The 14,938-nt window shown below is 36.8% G+C and overlaps 1 protein-coding gene across 5 annotated transcripts in view; it reads left to right on the forward strand.

Annotated features, from left to right (window-relative positions):
* MLLT10 (MLLT10 histone lysine methyltransferase DOT1L cofactor) overlaps positions 1-14,938 on the forward strand; it is a 219,936-nt gene that overhangs the window by 100,925 nt on the left and 104,073 nt on the right. For all 5 annotated transcript variants that reach the window (XR_010661422.1, XM_065921077.1, XM_065921078.1 and 2 more), the window contains exon 9: positions 13,506-13,601. Coding sequence is in view for 4 of the 5 variants with exons in the window: in XM_065921077.1 (XP_065777149.1) it covers positions 13,506-13,601 (96 nt within the window). In the remaining variant the exon portion in view is untranslated. The remainder of the gene's footprint in view (positions 1-13,505; positions 13,602-14,938) is intronic.

Here is a 14,938-nt window from a genome sequence, read left to right on the forward strand (position 1 = left end):
TGCATAGGCTCTAGAGACTGCAGGCTTCGGTAAATGGGACACACTGGAGCATGTGGGATCTTAGTTCCCTGAATCCATGTACCTTGCTTTATAAGCCGATTCTTAACCTCTGGACCACCAATGAAGTACCAAGACTGTTGACTTTTGTATGTTAATCTTGTATCAACTACCTAATTGTTTGAGGTAGTTTCATCACTGATTAATGTTAGTTTAACCTGAAATAGTACAGAAGTAGTACAAAGTACTTTTACAATACTTTACTATTTTACTGAATCCTTTGTGACATAATAATCACAATAGTTGTATTTTAAAAGCAAGTGATTCTTTGTACTTTCTGCTGTAGCGTATTTTTAAGCTGAGAAGGCAATCTCAGTCTTAGTTGTAGCATTTCAATTAAGTGAGGGAATGGATAAAGAAAAAGTAAGTGGTGTATCGACAGAATGAATTAATATAAGCAGTTTGGGGCTGCTTTCCAGCTAATATACTTTTTTCTATGTGAGCTTGTTTGAATTCTTGGGATATGATATGATGATGATAGTGTAGTGATGGGGCCCTAGATTTCTCTCTCTCTCTCTCTCTCTCTGTAGCAGTTATCAGCCCTAATTTTTTAAATGGTGAAATATATATAACATGAAATTTACTATCCTAACCATTTTTAAATGTGCAGTTCAGTGTCATTAAATACATTTATATTGTTGGAGACCATCACCACCATATACATCTGAGGAACTCTTTTTACCTTGCATAACTGAAAATATGTAACCAGTAAGAAGTACTCGCCCCTTCCCCACTCCCCTCCAAGCCCCTGGCAGCCTCTATTCTACTGTGTGTTTTTAGGAATTTAACTACTCTAGATTCCTCAACGAGTGGAATATTCTGTTGTATGTATATGCCACATTCTGCTTATTCATTTATCTGTTGTTGGAGTCTTATTTGCTTCCACGTTCTAGCTGTTGTGAATGAATAATGCTGCTGTGAACATGGGTGGGTATACAATATCTCTTCAAGACCCTGCTTTCAGCTCTTCTGAGTATATACCCAGAAGTGGATTTGCTGGATCACATCTTGATTCTGAGTTTAATTTTTTTTTTTCTACTTTTTAAAAGTTTATTTTTTTAATGAGTTTAACTTTTTGAGGAACTGCAATACTACTTTCCTCAGCAGCTCTACCATTTCACATTTCTACCAGCCAGGGTTCCAGTTTCTTCACATCCTTAACAATGCTTACTATTTTTCTTTTTTTTTGCTTTTCTCAGCAGTAGTTTTATTCCTTCATTGTAATAAGTTATTTGGTCTTTTGCTCTTTTGTTTGTCTTCTTGGGGCTGATTATTGTTAAATAAACTGTGTACCAATTACTGTCTCATAGTTACATTAGAGGAAAAGTGAGAGGAGTATATTAAAATATAAATTTTTTTGATTTAGTGTGAAGTTCTAGACTATACCACTGTTAATTAAGTGAAATAGCCACATGTGGCAAGTAGGTAGCATATTGGACAACATGGCTCTAGAAAATAAAAGAGCCTTGTTGTTCATGTTTAGTAATGAAGTCTAAACTGAATTTAATAGCTATATGAATGAAAAGATATGGGAAATGATTGTCAAGGTATTGAAGCAATAAAATCTATAAGACCTGGGATCTGATTGGTAGTAATGGGGCGAGGGGAAAGGTATATTGAAGGTGATGGATTGTTATAGGCAGTCTTGATTAGGGGCATGCTACCATAAGTACAGGTAGGGTCTTGAGGGAAAAGCAAGCATTGTAATTATTAATTATAATGAGTAAACATTATAAAAAGGAGAAACTGATAATGCTGGTTTTAGTCACTTTGGGTATGGTGGAATGATAAACATTTTCAAGGCAGAAATATGAATTTGGAGTTTTAAAATGGGTTAGGGTATTTGATTCAAATAAGTGAAATTATTAATGTTTTAATTGTACATTATAATTAATATTTTAAAACGAGAAGATTGATTTGATAGTAGAAAAGAGTCACCAGATTTAAGTGATGAGCCTTTGCTTGAACTGGAATGAGACGTTAACACATTAGATGTGACAAAAGGGAAAAATTGTTTGAGTCATATTCTACCCATTCCCTTCAAATAAACTTTGTTTTTTTCTTTTTTAAAACATTTTTATGTGTGCTCCAATTATTCTTTTGTCAAATGATCTTCACTTTTCAGTTTCATCTTTTCTTGCCACTATTGCTGCTAAGTCGCTTCAGTCATGTCCGACTCTGTGTGACCCCATAGACTGCAGCCCACCAGCCTCCGCCGTCCCTGGGATTCTCCAGGCAAGAACACTGGAGTGGGTTGCCATTTCCTTCTCCAGTGCATGAGAGTGAAAAGTGAAAGTGAAGTCACTCAGTCGAGTCCGACACTTAGAGACCCCATAGACTGCAGCCCACTAGACTCCTGCCCATGGGATTTTCCAGGCAAGAGTACTGGAGTGGGGTGCCATTGCCTCTTTTCTTACTTCATCTTAATTCAGACCCAACACTCAGTTCTCGCTTTCTAGTGAAGGTGCACTTTGTTTTGTGTGACTCACACTGTATCTCTTGCTGTGGATATTTTTTATGTGATTTTCTTAATTTTTTCCTTTCACTTCTTTTTTTTAAACTACTGGTTCTCATTAGTGTATGTTTCACTGACAGTCCAAATTGTGGTTTGGTTTTTGTTGGGTTGTTTTGTGTTTTTGGTTGTGTGTGTGTTTTGGCTATGCTGCATGGCATCTGGGATCTAATTTCCCTACCAAGAATGGAACTTGTACCCCTAGCAGTGGAGGCATGGGATCCTAACCACTGTACTGCCAGGGAATTCTCTATGTTGTGTTTCAGAACTGATCCCTATGTTTTGTACTTTACTGTTTTCCCCACACGACCTAATATGGTTTCTTGAACACAGTGAAACCATGTTAAATGCTTTTTAAACAAACCCAGAGGTTTAAGTATGAGGGTAGTAAAATAAAGGTAGTATTGACAACTTTTGAATAACTAGGAACTGATCTGGGAGGAATTATAGTTTTAGTTGCATTGACTATAATGTAATAGGTACATGTACGTTTATAGGCGAAGAGGGAAATGAAAGTGGAGCACAGGATGTTAATGAAGTAAGAGGGCTTTGCTCAGGTTATGAGAAGGGATAATCTCTGATGAGGCATTGAGAAGAGATGGTAAGGACTTTTATCCCTGGAAGAAGAAAAGTATTTAGTAATAAATGTTGAAAATGGATACACTTGTTAATCAGGCAGAAAGAAGTTAAAGTGAGCATTAAATCAGTTATTAGTCAGTTCCTTCATGTGTTTGCATAGTTTGTTTCCTTAAATATTTTAGTCTCCAGAGTATGCCCACTTTCCTTGCCTCATGATCCACTTCTCTTGAAAGCCAGCAATGTTGCAACTCTGATCAGTCTTCCATAGTCAAATCTTCCATTGATTCTCTTCTTCTGACTCCTTCTTTCACTTTTAAGGATCCCTGTGATTACATTTGGCCTACTGGATAATCCAGAATAAATATATTTGTATTTGTGAAGTGCTTTTTGTCTTTTAAGGTAACATGCTTAGCAGAATCTGAATATTAGGGTTTAAACATGTTTTGATAGCATTGTTTCACCTTCCACAGAAATATTGCCTGGTGCTGTGAGAATGGCTGAATTCTGCCTCCTAGTGCAGTGATGACATATAGTTTTGAATCAGTTTAGCAGGTACTGAGATTGAATAGCTGCTGCAACCCATTGCACATCATTTGGTTTTAGTTTATTTGAACCAGTCAGTGAACTAAGCCCCATGAACTGCAGCACTCCAGGCTTTGCTGTTGTTCACTGTCTTGCCGAGTTTGCTCAAATTCAAGTCCATTGAGTCGGTGAAGCCATCCAACCATCTCACCCTCTGTCGCCCCCTTCTCCTCCTGCCCTCAATCTTTCCCTGCATCAGGGTCTTTTCTAGTGAGTCAGGTGGCCCTAAAGTATTGAGATCTGCATTAAACAAGTAGTTTTGCATGAGGTGATAAGAATGAAGGTAGCTGCCACTTTTTAATATGAAGCTGAAATGCTGCTGGGGCCAGGCCAGTTGTGTTCTTGAATATACCATTTTCCATTTGACAAGTGAGGAATTTTTGGGCCCTTGCCACATGGTTTAGTCTGACTAATAGACATCACATACTCAGGAGCTACATTATTCCATGGGTTTGATTTTGAAAAGAACCCATGGGCAGGTTCATAGCTGCTTTTCAAAAAAGGGTGGGGCACTACCCTTGGGATTGTGGGGCACTAAAGGTAGACACTGTTAGCTTCCTTATTTCCCACAAAGTGTTGGTCTGTCTCTGGGAAATTTCGGTGAGAGGAAGGACCAAAGATGCCTTATAGCAACCAGGATCAATTGCAAAAAAAAAACACCCAAAAACAGAACTGAAGTCTTTTATTGTCATCTCTAAATGAATTCAATGTTGGCAAGATAAATCGAAGGAGGTATTGAGCTGTGAGACAGTCCAACTGTCCATTATTTCTTAACATACAGACCCCTCCACCTGCATTTTCCAAGGGAACCAGGATTCCTGTGATTCACCTTGTTTCTGCCCACAGTGATTGCTTGCCAGTTTGCTTCCGTTCATGCTCAGTGTAGATAAGCAGTTCCGTAACTGTTATCTGAAAAGGTTGGAACCTTCTGTACACTGAGGGTGACTCAGTATTGAAATTAGTTATTATTATGGTAGGGTGAAACTGAAGCCAACTTCCAGATTGGTGAGAAAATCTCCTACCTGGAAGGTTTTTGTTTGTTTTTAAATTGAAGTATAGTTGATGTATAGTCTTATATATGTTGCAGGTGTACAATGTAGTGATTTATAATTTTTAAAGTTTATGTAGTTATTATAAAATATTGGCTATATTCCCTGTGTTGTATAATAATATCCTTTAACCTGGAGATTTTAGCAGCCACCTCCTCAGTTCTTCCTCATTATCAGACAGTAAAATGAAGAAGCATTTACTGCTTTATTGACCAAACAGTTTGCTCAATATATTTGTTGGTCATTCCCTCAGGCTTCCCTCATATCCCATTAATTGGCCCTTGAAGCCCTTATTCTTCCTTTTCCAGAAAGCCATGTCTCTTAACAGCATTAAATTCCTATCACCAGACGGTCAAGAACTGTGAAAGGGGTCTTATAAGGTATACACTACTTATAAGGTAACCTCTTAGAAGACAAGAGAATTTTGGATCAGAGATAAAATATAGTTTATTACTTAAAGCAGTAGAAGTAACCAGAGTATCAGTATTTTTGCACAATTCCCCCAAGACCCAGTTTTCATAGGGCAGAGCAAAGAGGGCCAGATGACAGCTGCTCGTGCAGTCTGTTGCAGTAGAAGAAGCCTGAGCTTAGGGCACCTGAATCTTTTGTAACAGTAAATGTGGCTGCCCTTTGTTTCTAAGGTACACATACTGTCTTTTAAGTCTGATCATTATACAAACAACCTTGAAAAGATGGTTTAGATGATGCCTTATTTATTTGTAAGACATAAAGAGTTGTCTCCTAACATATGACACTCCTCAGATTATGAGAATTAATACATTGTTTATTTTTCATTCACAACGACATCCAAAACAGATGTTCTTAATTAACAGCTTTCTTACAAGCCATGAGTTAGGACTTCTGCTTCCTTCCATTCTTGCTTCTTGGCCTTCTTTTTTCAGTGTTGCTTCTGTGTCTGCTGTATTCCCTTGTATTAATCCCTGGAAGAGGAAGGAGCATGGACACTCAATACTCAAGACTATTAAGGAGCAGGCCCTGAGGCAGCACACCTCATTTTTCATTCAGATTACAATTGACCTGAACTCAGTTAAATGCCACATTGGACTGCAAAGGAAACTGGGAAGTGTCTAGTTATACTCTGAATAAGACAAAGAAACGGATTTGGTGAATAGCTAGCTGTCTCTACTTCATTTTAGCCCATTCTTTTTGTTAGTGAATCTGCTCAGTCGTGTCTGATTCTTTGTGACCCCATGGACTGTAGCCTGTGAGGTTCTTTCACCCATGGAATTTTCCAGGCAGGAATACTGGAGTGTGTTGCCATTTCCTTCTCCAGGGGATCTTCCCGACCCAGGGATTGATCCCAGGTCTCCAGCACTGCAAGCAGATGATTTTACCACCTGAGCCACCAGGGATATGTAATTATTAAAAAAAAAATTAAAACAAGGCAAAGCATTTTAAAAAATGCAAATTAATTTAAAAAAAAAACCACTCCAGAATTCACCATCCAGAAATAGCCATCATTACTACTAAGTAAACATTCCAGATTTATATAAATAGATAATAGATTTTGAAAGGATGGTTAGAACAATAAAGACTACTAAAATGGTGCAGTACTGTTGGTTTTTAAGAAAATGTTAAACTTAGATTTACTTGGCTCTATGGAAGTGAAGCAAATAGATAAAATGAACTTCATATAAAATTTCCTTATCCCGGGAGGTGGGAGGGGGGATTGAGGTGGGGAATACATGTAAATCCATGGCTGATTCATGTCAATGTATGACAAAAACCACTACAATATTGTAAAGTAATTAGCCTCCAACTAATAAAAATAAATGAAAAAAAAATTTCCTTATCCCAACAGATATTATTTCCTTAAACTTCTACCTTTAATTGTGGAGATACTGAAGCACACAAAAAATCACTGAAAAGTAAGATCGTCCTTCCAGTTCAGATGCTTTTAACTGTAACAAAATATTGCTAAAGCAATGGAGAATTATTGTTTCGCACAAGATGCTCAGAGACTTTTCTGAGATTGGTTAACTTAGCAATAAATGGTCAATTTAATGGCGGTAGGGCTTTGTTGTCTATCTTGTGGTTTTCTTGGCTTCTCTAGGCATGATTGTCAGGTCACTGCAGTTGTTCCAGAGGTCACGACCTAACACTTGAGCGTCTGAAGACTGCAAGGGAGTACCTTTTTAAAGAGAGAGAACATTCCCAACCATCTCACAGAAAATTTCCTCTTCTGTTTTATTGTCCTGACCTAAATCTATCCCAGACTTAAAGCGGTCTGTGGCTCAGGAGATGGATTTATCTAAATTGACTTAGATATTCAATGTTCACCTATGGGTTTGAAAATCTGAGGATGTGAGAGAGTGATTAGCCAAAGAAAACCAGGCTTTGTCTACAAGGAAGGATTTTCTGTGCAATTACTATTTGGTGGCAAACTATTTTAACAATGTGCTTCACAATCTATATTGAGCTCCTGCTATGAAAGGTGAACAATATCCCTGTGCTCTTCTTATTTCCTTCCATCCAGTTTGTTTGTTTTTAAAAATATTTATGTTGCATTTTTCAGGTTGGAGACATTCTCTTCTGTAAACAATCCTCACAGTTGTTTGAGGGATTTGTTCTCTATTTAATTTAAATTTGTTAGATAGTCACTACCATTCACCACAGCTTCTCCAATGAGTTCTTTATATCATCTCAAATTGGCAGAGCTTTAGTGTTCAGTAACTTTTTTCAAGAATACATTCTTCAGACCTGTTTTCTCTGAGTTTGTTCATAATGGAAAATTTTTTCTTCTTGACCTAATTTTTGAACTGAATCTTGACTGTATATAATATCATTGGATGACACTTTCTTTCCTTTAAGAATTCAGGCAGTGGACCTGGACTATGGCTGTGGGGAGGACCAGGGACAGTCCTACCCCACTGACCCCCATGCAGTCTGCTAAGTTTAACCACAGTGAGTCTTGCTGTTGAACATTCTATAACTGAATTTTTCAGAACACTTTTTTTTTTTCCTCTTTTATTTTATAGGCTCTTATGTTTGAATATATCTTCTGTTCTCCATTCATTGAATTCTCTACTGTAGGGACACAAGTTATATTTAACGTTTGATTATTGTTTTGTGTAACTGTTAAATGTTCCTCTCTAAATCCCCCCCACCTCCACCCCGCACCCCGCCCTTTTTTTTTACTTTGTTGTGTGGCTTGTGTGATCTTAGGTCCCTGACTAAAGATTGAACCCAAGCCACAGCAGTGAAAGCACTCAGTCCTAACCATTGGACTGCCAGAGAATTTCCTCTGAACACTTTAATATCTGCTTATTTTTCATTTGCATTACTATGATTTTTTTCATGCCCTTTTTAGAGCAATATTTTTATTCTCAAGAATGTATTCTTTTTCCTTTGCTGATTCTATTTTAGTTACTAATTCTGTTTTAGTTTTAAAATTACTTTGGTTCTACAGTCCCTGATTTTTTCCTACAATCCCTGAGTTTTTTTAACCATTTTGTTTCATCATCTCATTTTGTACTTTGTTTGAACATACATTAGAATGAAGTTTTACTTACAATGGAACAATTGAGAAATATCTCTATGTTAAGTTATATTTATTTGTAGGTTGAGAGATTTGGTTCTCTTTTGCATGTTATGCTCTTTATATTGTTTCCTTTTTGACTATAGTTTCTTTGCCATGCAACTTTTTCCTTTCTTGCTCATGTTTTTGAGGCTCTTTCTAGGTATTTGCTCCACTGTTCAGTTCAGTTCAGTTCAGTCGCTCAGTCGTGTCCGACTCTTTGCGACCCCATCAATTGCAGCACGCCAGGCCCTGTCCATCACCAACTCCCAGAGTTTACTCAAACTCATGTCCATCAAGTTGGTGATGCCATCCAGCCATCTCATCCTCTGTCGTCCCCCTCTTCTCGTGCCCCCAATCCCTCCCAGCATCAGGGTCTTTTCCAATGAGTCAACTCTTCGCGTGAGGTGGCCAAAGTATTGGAGTTTCAGCTTCAGCATCAGTCCTTCCAGTGAACACCTAGGACTGATCTCTTTTAGGATGGACTGGTTGGATCTCCTTGCAGTCCAAGGGACTGTCAAGAGTCTTCTCCAACACCATGATTCAGAAGCAGTTAAGACCACTTCTTGAATCTCTTCTCACCATTTTTGAGGCTAGGGTTTGAGGACTAAGTGTCTCTTGCTGATTCCAGAGGAAATGTCAAGGGTGCAATGTACAAGCTCAACTGGGACAGGATGCAGTTTTTGGTAGAACGCCAGACTCAGCTCTCTTTTCTAATTCTTGATTAAATATCTTATGCCAGATTTTAATTTCTTAACTGTGTGGGGATAGTTCACAAAGTTATGAATACCCTCTGATGTTATATAATTCATTCCTAGCCTAGATCGTTTACTTCCAAAGAGTCATTACTCTCCCTTTCCCTAGCCTTTCCTGTTTCTGCTCTAAAGCCTGCACTGCTCTTTAGGTAAAGAAAGAACAAATTAAATAATCAGGAAAAGCAAAAGAAAAGGTTGTTTCTCTGCAGATTTGGGAGTTTTTGTCATATTTTCAGAATTTTAGCTAATTGGAAGTAGGATTATTAACCCTGGGCTGGAGGAAGCAGAAGCTGGAATCAAGATTGCCGGGAGAAATATCAATAACCTCAGATATGCAGATGACACCACCCTTATGGCAGAAAGTGACGGAGAACTAAAGAGCCTCTTGATGAAAGTGAAAGAAGAGAGTGAAAAAGTTGGCTTAAAGCTGAACATTCAGAAAACTAAGATCATGGCATCTGGTCCCATCACTTCATGACAAATAGATGGGGAAACAGTGGACACAGTGGCTGACTTTATTTTTCTGGGCTCCAAAATCACCGCAGATGGTAACTGCAGCCATGAAATTAAAAGACGCTTGCTGCTTGGAAGGAAAGTTATGACCAACCTAGATAGCATATTAAAAAGCAGAGACATTACTTTTCCAACAAAGGTCCATCTAGTCAAGGCTATGGTTTTTCAGTGGTCATGTATGGATATGAGAGTTGGACCATAAAGAAGGCTGAGTGCCGAAGAATTGATGCTTTCGAACTGTAGTGTTGGGGAAGACTCTTGAGAGTCCCTTGGACTGCAAGGAGATCCAACCACTCCATTCTAAAGGAGATCAGTCCTGGGTGTTCATTGGAAGGACGGATGTTGAAGCTGAAGCTCCCATACTTTGGCCACCTGATGCAAAGAGCTGACTCATTTGAAAAGACCCTGATGCCGGGAAAGATTGAGGGCAGGAGGAGAAGGGGATGACAGAGGATGGGATGGTTGGATGGCATTACCGACTTGATGGCACAAATACTGGAGTTAGTTGCCATTTCCTCCTCCAGGAGATCTTCCCACCCCAGAGGTCGAACCCAGGTCTCCTGCATTGTAGGCAGTTTCTTTAGTGTCTGAGCCACCAGGGAAGCCCAATTGACCCTGTAAATATGGGTTTATTTCTGGACTCTGTTCCATACTGCTGATCTCTGTGTCTGTTTTTGTGCTAGTACCATACTATTTTGATTACCAACAGTTTGTAGTAGAGTTTAAAATCAGGATCTGTGACATCTTCAGCTTTGTTTTCCTTTCTCAAGCTTGACTATTTGCATAAAATTTTAAAGTGAAACTCATATTAACCATTTTACCAGATCTTTAAATATTCCTTCAGAATGTTCTTTTTAAATGACCATTACATGGTTGTATAATAATTTTTTAAACCACACCTGTGTTGTTGAACATTTAGATTATATTACAGCTTTTTTCTCATTGCGAATAGTAGTATAATAAGCTATATTTGAACCTTCACTTCTTAGAGATGAAATTACTAGTCAGATAATATATCTACGGTTTCTAACTCTTAAAAATGGTCCATTGCATATTTACATTCTCTTTAGCATTGTATGCAAGTGCTCATTTCACTGTAACTTGGTAATTAGGTCTTATAATTAAAAACAAAAATCCAACAATTTTGGTGTTAAAAAAAATTAGGTAATAGAATAATATTGCCATTAGTTCCTCAGTACTTGGTTGCACATTTTTTTGTTTAGTGACTCGTTTCTTTTGTGAATTGTCCTTTGTGCATTGTTTCATAGCATGTTTATTTTTTCTTACTGATTTGTAAACATTTTAAACACTAAAATACAGAACATGTTAACTTATTTCTCAGTTTGTTTTTAGCTTTTTAATGATGTTCAAGTTGATGCAGAAGTATTTGAATTTGAATAGCTAAAACCACCTTTTCTATTTGACTTTTACTTTGTTTTATGCTTAGAAAAGTCTTTCCTTCTTTAAATTTCAAATTTTGAAAAACATTTTCTTCAGCCTCTTAGATTATTTTAATTTTTGTTTAACTATAAAATAATCTGTTTAAATTTTGTCTTTTTTTGTAGAAGATAAAGTGGTTAATAAACCACTTTTTCTAGTATTATTAAAGAATTTCAGTCTTTCCTGCTGGTTTGAAATCCCATCTTTGTCATATGCTAAATATTTAGATGTAACTGAATATTTTCCTGAATTTTTTTCCTCTTCTGTTAAAATCAGTCTTTCTCTTTAGTGTGAAAGTCATTACACTGCATTGATTCATATTTCACAGGCCTATATTGTGGATGTAATCTATTCACAATCTCTCCCAGTGAACATTTACAATCTCAGCATATATTTCTTGGTGTATTACACAGGAGCAAAGTGGTGTATTATTCCATTATGTCTTACATACATTCACGTTTTCATACATATACATGTATACGTTAGTTTTTACTCTTCTGTTCTCTCCAAGATTGTAGCTGTTGTTTGTGAGTGTGTTATTCTCTCAGTTGTGTCCAGCTCTTTGCGACCCCATGAAGTGGAGCCCACCAGGCTCCTCTGTCCATGAGACTCTCCAGGCAAGAGTATTGGAGTGGATTGCCGTTCCCTTCTCCAGGAATCTTTCCGATCCAGGGATTGAACCGAGTCTCCTCCATTGTAGGCAGATCCTTGACTGAGCCACCAGGGAAGCCCCCTAGAGATTGTTTATCTTGTTTTTCAGCATCGTTCTCTATAAAATATATATAAAATTATCCCAGCTCTTGTACCCTTGATGAATAAAGCCCAATATGGGAAGTAGAACATGAAGAAGGATGGAGAGGCTCCTGTAGTATGTTTATGGGAGAAAAGTATTGATATAGAACTTACTGCAGTCAAGGATCATATTTATAAGCTAGATTGTATAGTTACATTTGTTATTTTGGTGAATACAAAAATTCCATTATGTGTTACTTTTAATTTGTACTTTCATTAACTCCTATTACCTGGTTGTGAATTCTGGTTTTGTTTGAATCATCTACTGTTGCTTGGTAAAGCACTTGACCATTTTTAGTGGTACACATTTTTTAGTGTTTGGGGCTCAGCACAGTTTGTGTTTCCTTCACATGGTATCAGCTGGGCCTAATCATGAGCCTGCTCTCAGCTGGTGGCTGGTGGGTGATCTAAGGTAGTGTTGTTTACATGTCTCCAGTGACATGCTGCTGACTGCAGGCAGGGGTTAGCCCCAGTTCTTCTCCATGGGGCCTCTTTTTCTGTCTAGCCTCTCTATCAGGAAAGTGTGAACTGACTCTACATGATAACTAGAAACTAAGGCGGCAAAGGTGAAAGCCCTAGAGGGCTTCTCAAAGCTCTTGGCTCCTCAACTTGTATATGACATCCCCATACAAAGAATTAGAGACATGATTCCTTATGATCTGTCACAGTTACAATAACTTCATAGTAACAAAGTTTGCTAAAAAGTCTGAATAAAAACTGTTACTTTTATTTTAGGTTTTCTTTTTCTAAAGTATTAACCTTGCTATAGAGAGGTATCTTATGTACTTAAATCAGTAATTAAAAACAAAAAGGAGCAGTCGTCTTAGGTATTATAGTAAAACATCTATCCTTAATTTGTACACATTTTGTTTTGCTGATGTGCTTTCTCTTTTAGGGCAGGGCCAGTGGTAGTATTCTTTCATGCTTGAATAGATTAAGTGCTCTGAATGGTTAAACTTAAATACTATGAGAAATAAGTTGAATTAACTCTTTAAATAGTGGTAAACTTCATACACAATACTCTTACCTACTGATTCAAACAATTGAGAACAATTTGGTTAAAGTATTTTGATGTTAAATAAAGTTGGGCTCCTAATATGTAGTTAATTTTTTATTAATTGAATTCTTTTTATATTTCAATTCATCAGTTTTAGCAGAGATAACTGATTTGTCTATTTTCTGAGTAAACATCAAAAAGAATTTCTTGTCTGAGTTTCTGTGCACTGGTTTGTAGTTTATGGGCCATAGAATTTAATGCATGGTGTTGGAGAATCTGATAGCATTATGAGGTGATAGTGCATGTCAAAGTATATATAAATTTTAAAGTACTATTTATGAAATGTATACAACAGCATTTGGTATTTTTAATAGAACAAAAATAGTTTGTCAGATACAAATGTAGACTTCAGTTTATCTTTTAGGTTGGCCAAGGATAAGAAAACAAATCACCTTAATATAACTTACAGTAGTAGTACTATATATTGTAATATATAGTAATACATGTAGTAATGCCATCAGTATATTACTAGTATTGTTTATGATATCTGATTAGAAGTGAGTTTGGTTTTTTTGACAAGCATTTATTAATATTTTAAATTACTTGAATGTAATTATAAATGTCATCTTTATTATGTATATGTCAGTTATAATTTAAATTTAAATTGTATTTTACTTCTGTTCATTTTCAGAAATATAAAGAAAAGGACAAACACAAACAAAAACATAAGAAGCAACCAGAACCATCACCTGCATTGGTTCCTTCCTTGACTGTTACTACCGAAAAAGTAAGTTTTAAGTGTCATATTTTGATTTATGTAATAACTAGTTTTGTGCTGAATTTTACCTTTTAACTAGTTATATGCTGCATTTTGAAAATACTTGAGGAATTGTCCTGGTTCCTCCTAACCAATTTTATGTCTCTGACACTACATCAAGCACATTAATTTTCCCTCTCTTAGTCCTTTATCCTGTCTTCTCTTTTTTCTATGCTTATTTCTTAAGAATGTTAAGAAGTAGGGGACATCATTGACATGTGTATTTTGGGCTGTGCAGTGGGCTTCTTCCACCTGTGATTTTGAATTCTGGCTTCAACACTTACAGACTTAACTCTTAGGTTAATTAACCTCTCTGTAACTCAGTTTCATCATTCATAAAGTGCATTTAAAGCAGTTAGAACAATATCTGGTTCATAGTAAGTATTACTTAGTAAATGTTAAATATTGCTAAGTTATCATGTGGTTAACAAGAAAGCAAGCGGAGACAGGGACAGGCAGCTGGGACAGTACTGTGAAAGGAAGGTGAGGGGGTTGCAGTAGCAGAAGAGGCCAGGTGAGAGGCCAATCGTGTAAGACTATATAAGCCGGTGGAAGGTTTTTGATTTGAGTGAAAAGTGAGCCATTAGAGTTTTGAGCTGAGATGTAACATGGCCTTAGGTTTTGTAAGAACCTGCGGCTACTTTGTTGTATATGGACTATAAAGAGTCAAGAGTGAAAGGAAGGAGGCCATTAGGAGGTTATTGCAGTAATCCAGAAAGGGATGGTGGTGACACTAGAGGATTTTGATTTGCATTTCTTCAGTGACCTATAATTACGTTAAACATCTTTTCATGTGAATATTAGCTATTTCTGTTTATTTATTTATTTTGGTGAAGTGTCCACATCTATCCACCACCTCTCAATTTTTATTGATTTGTTTTATTACCGAGTTTTGTGAAGCATTATGTGTTTTGGGTGCAAGTCATTTATCAGATGCATAGGTTTTCTTTTAAAAGTTTTCTATTTTTATCTTTTACATTTAGGTCTGTGATCCATTTTGAGTTAATTTTTGTGTGTGACGTGAGTTATATATCAAAGTCCACTTATTTGAATATTGATAATTCAGTTTTTCCTGAGCCATTTTTAGAACAGATTGTCCTTTGTTTATTAAATTACCTTTACCTCCATTTGTTGAAAGCCAGTTGACCATTTGTGTATGGGCCTATTTCTATACTCTAATTCTGTTCCATACCACACAGTCTTGATTACTATAGATTTATAATGATACTTGAGGTCAGATAGGATCCACCTTCCAAGATTTTACTCTTTCATAGTTGTTTGGGCTATTCTAGGGTCTGTGCATTTGT

This window comes from Muntiacus reevesi, chromosome 2 (assembly GCF_963930625.1).
Source record: "Muntiacus reevesi chromosome 2, mMunRee1.1, whole genome shotgun sequence".
Lineage (NCBI taxonomy): Eukaryota > Metazoa > Chordata > Mammalia > Artiodactyla > Cervidae > Muntiacus > Muntiacus reevesi.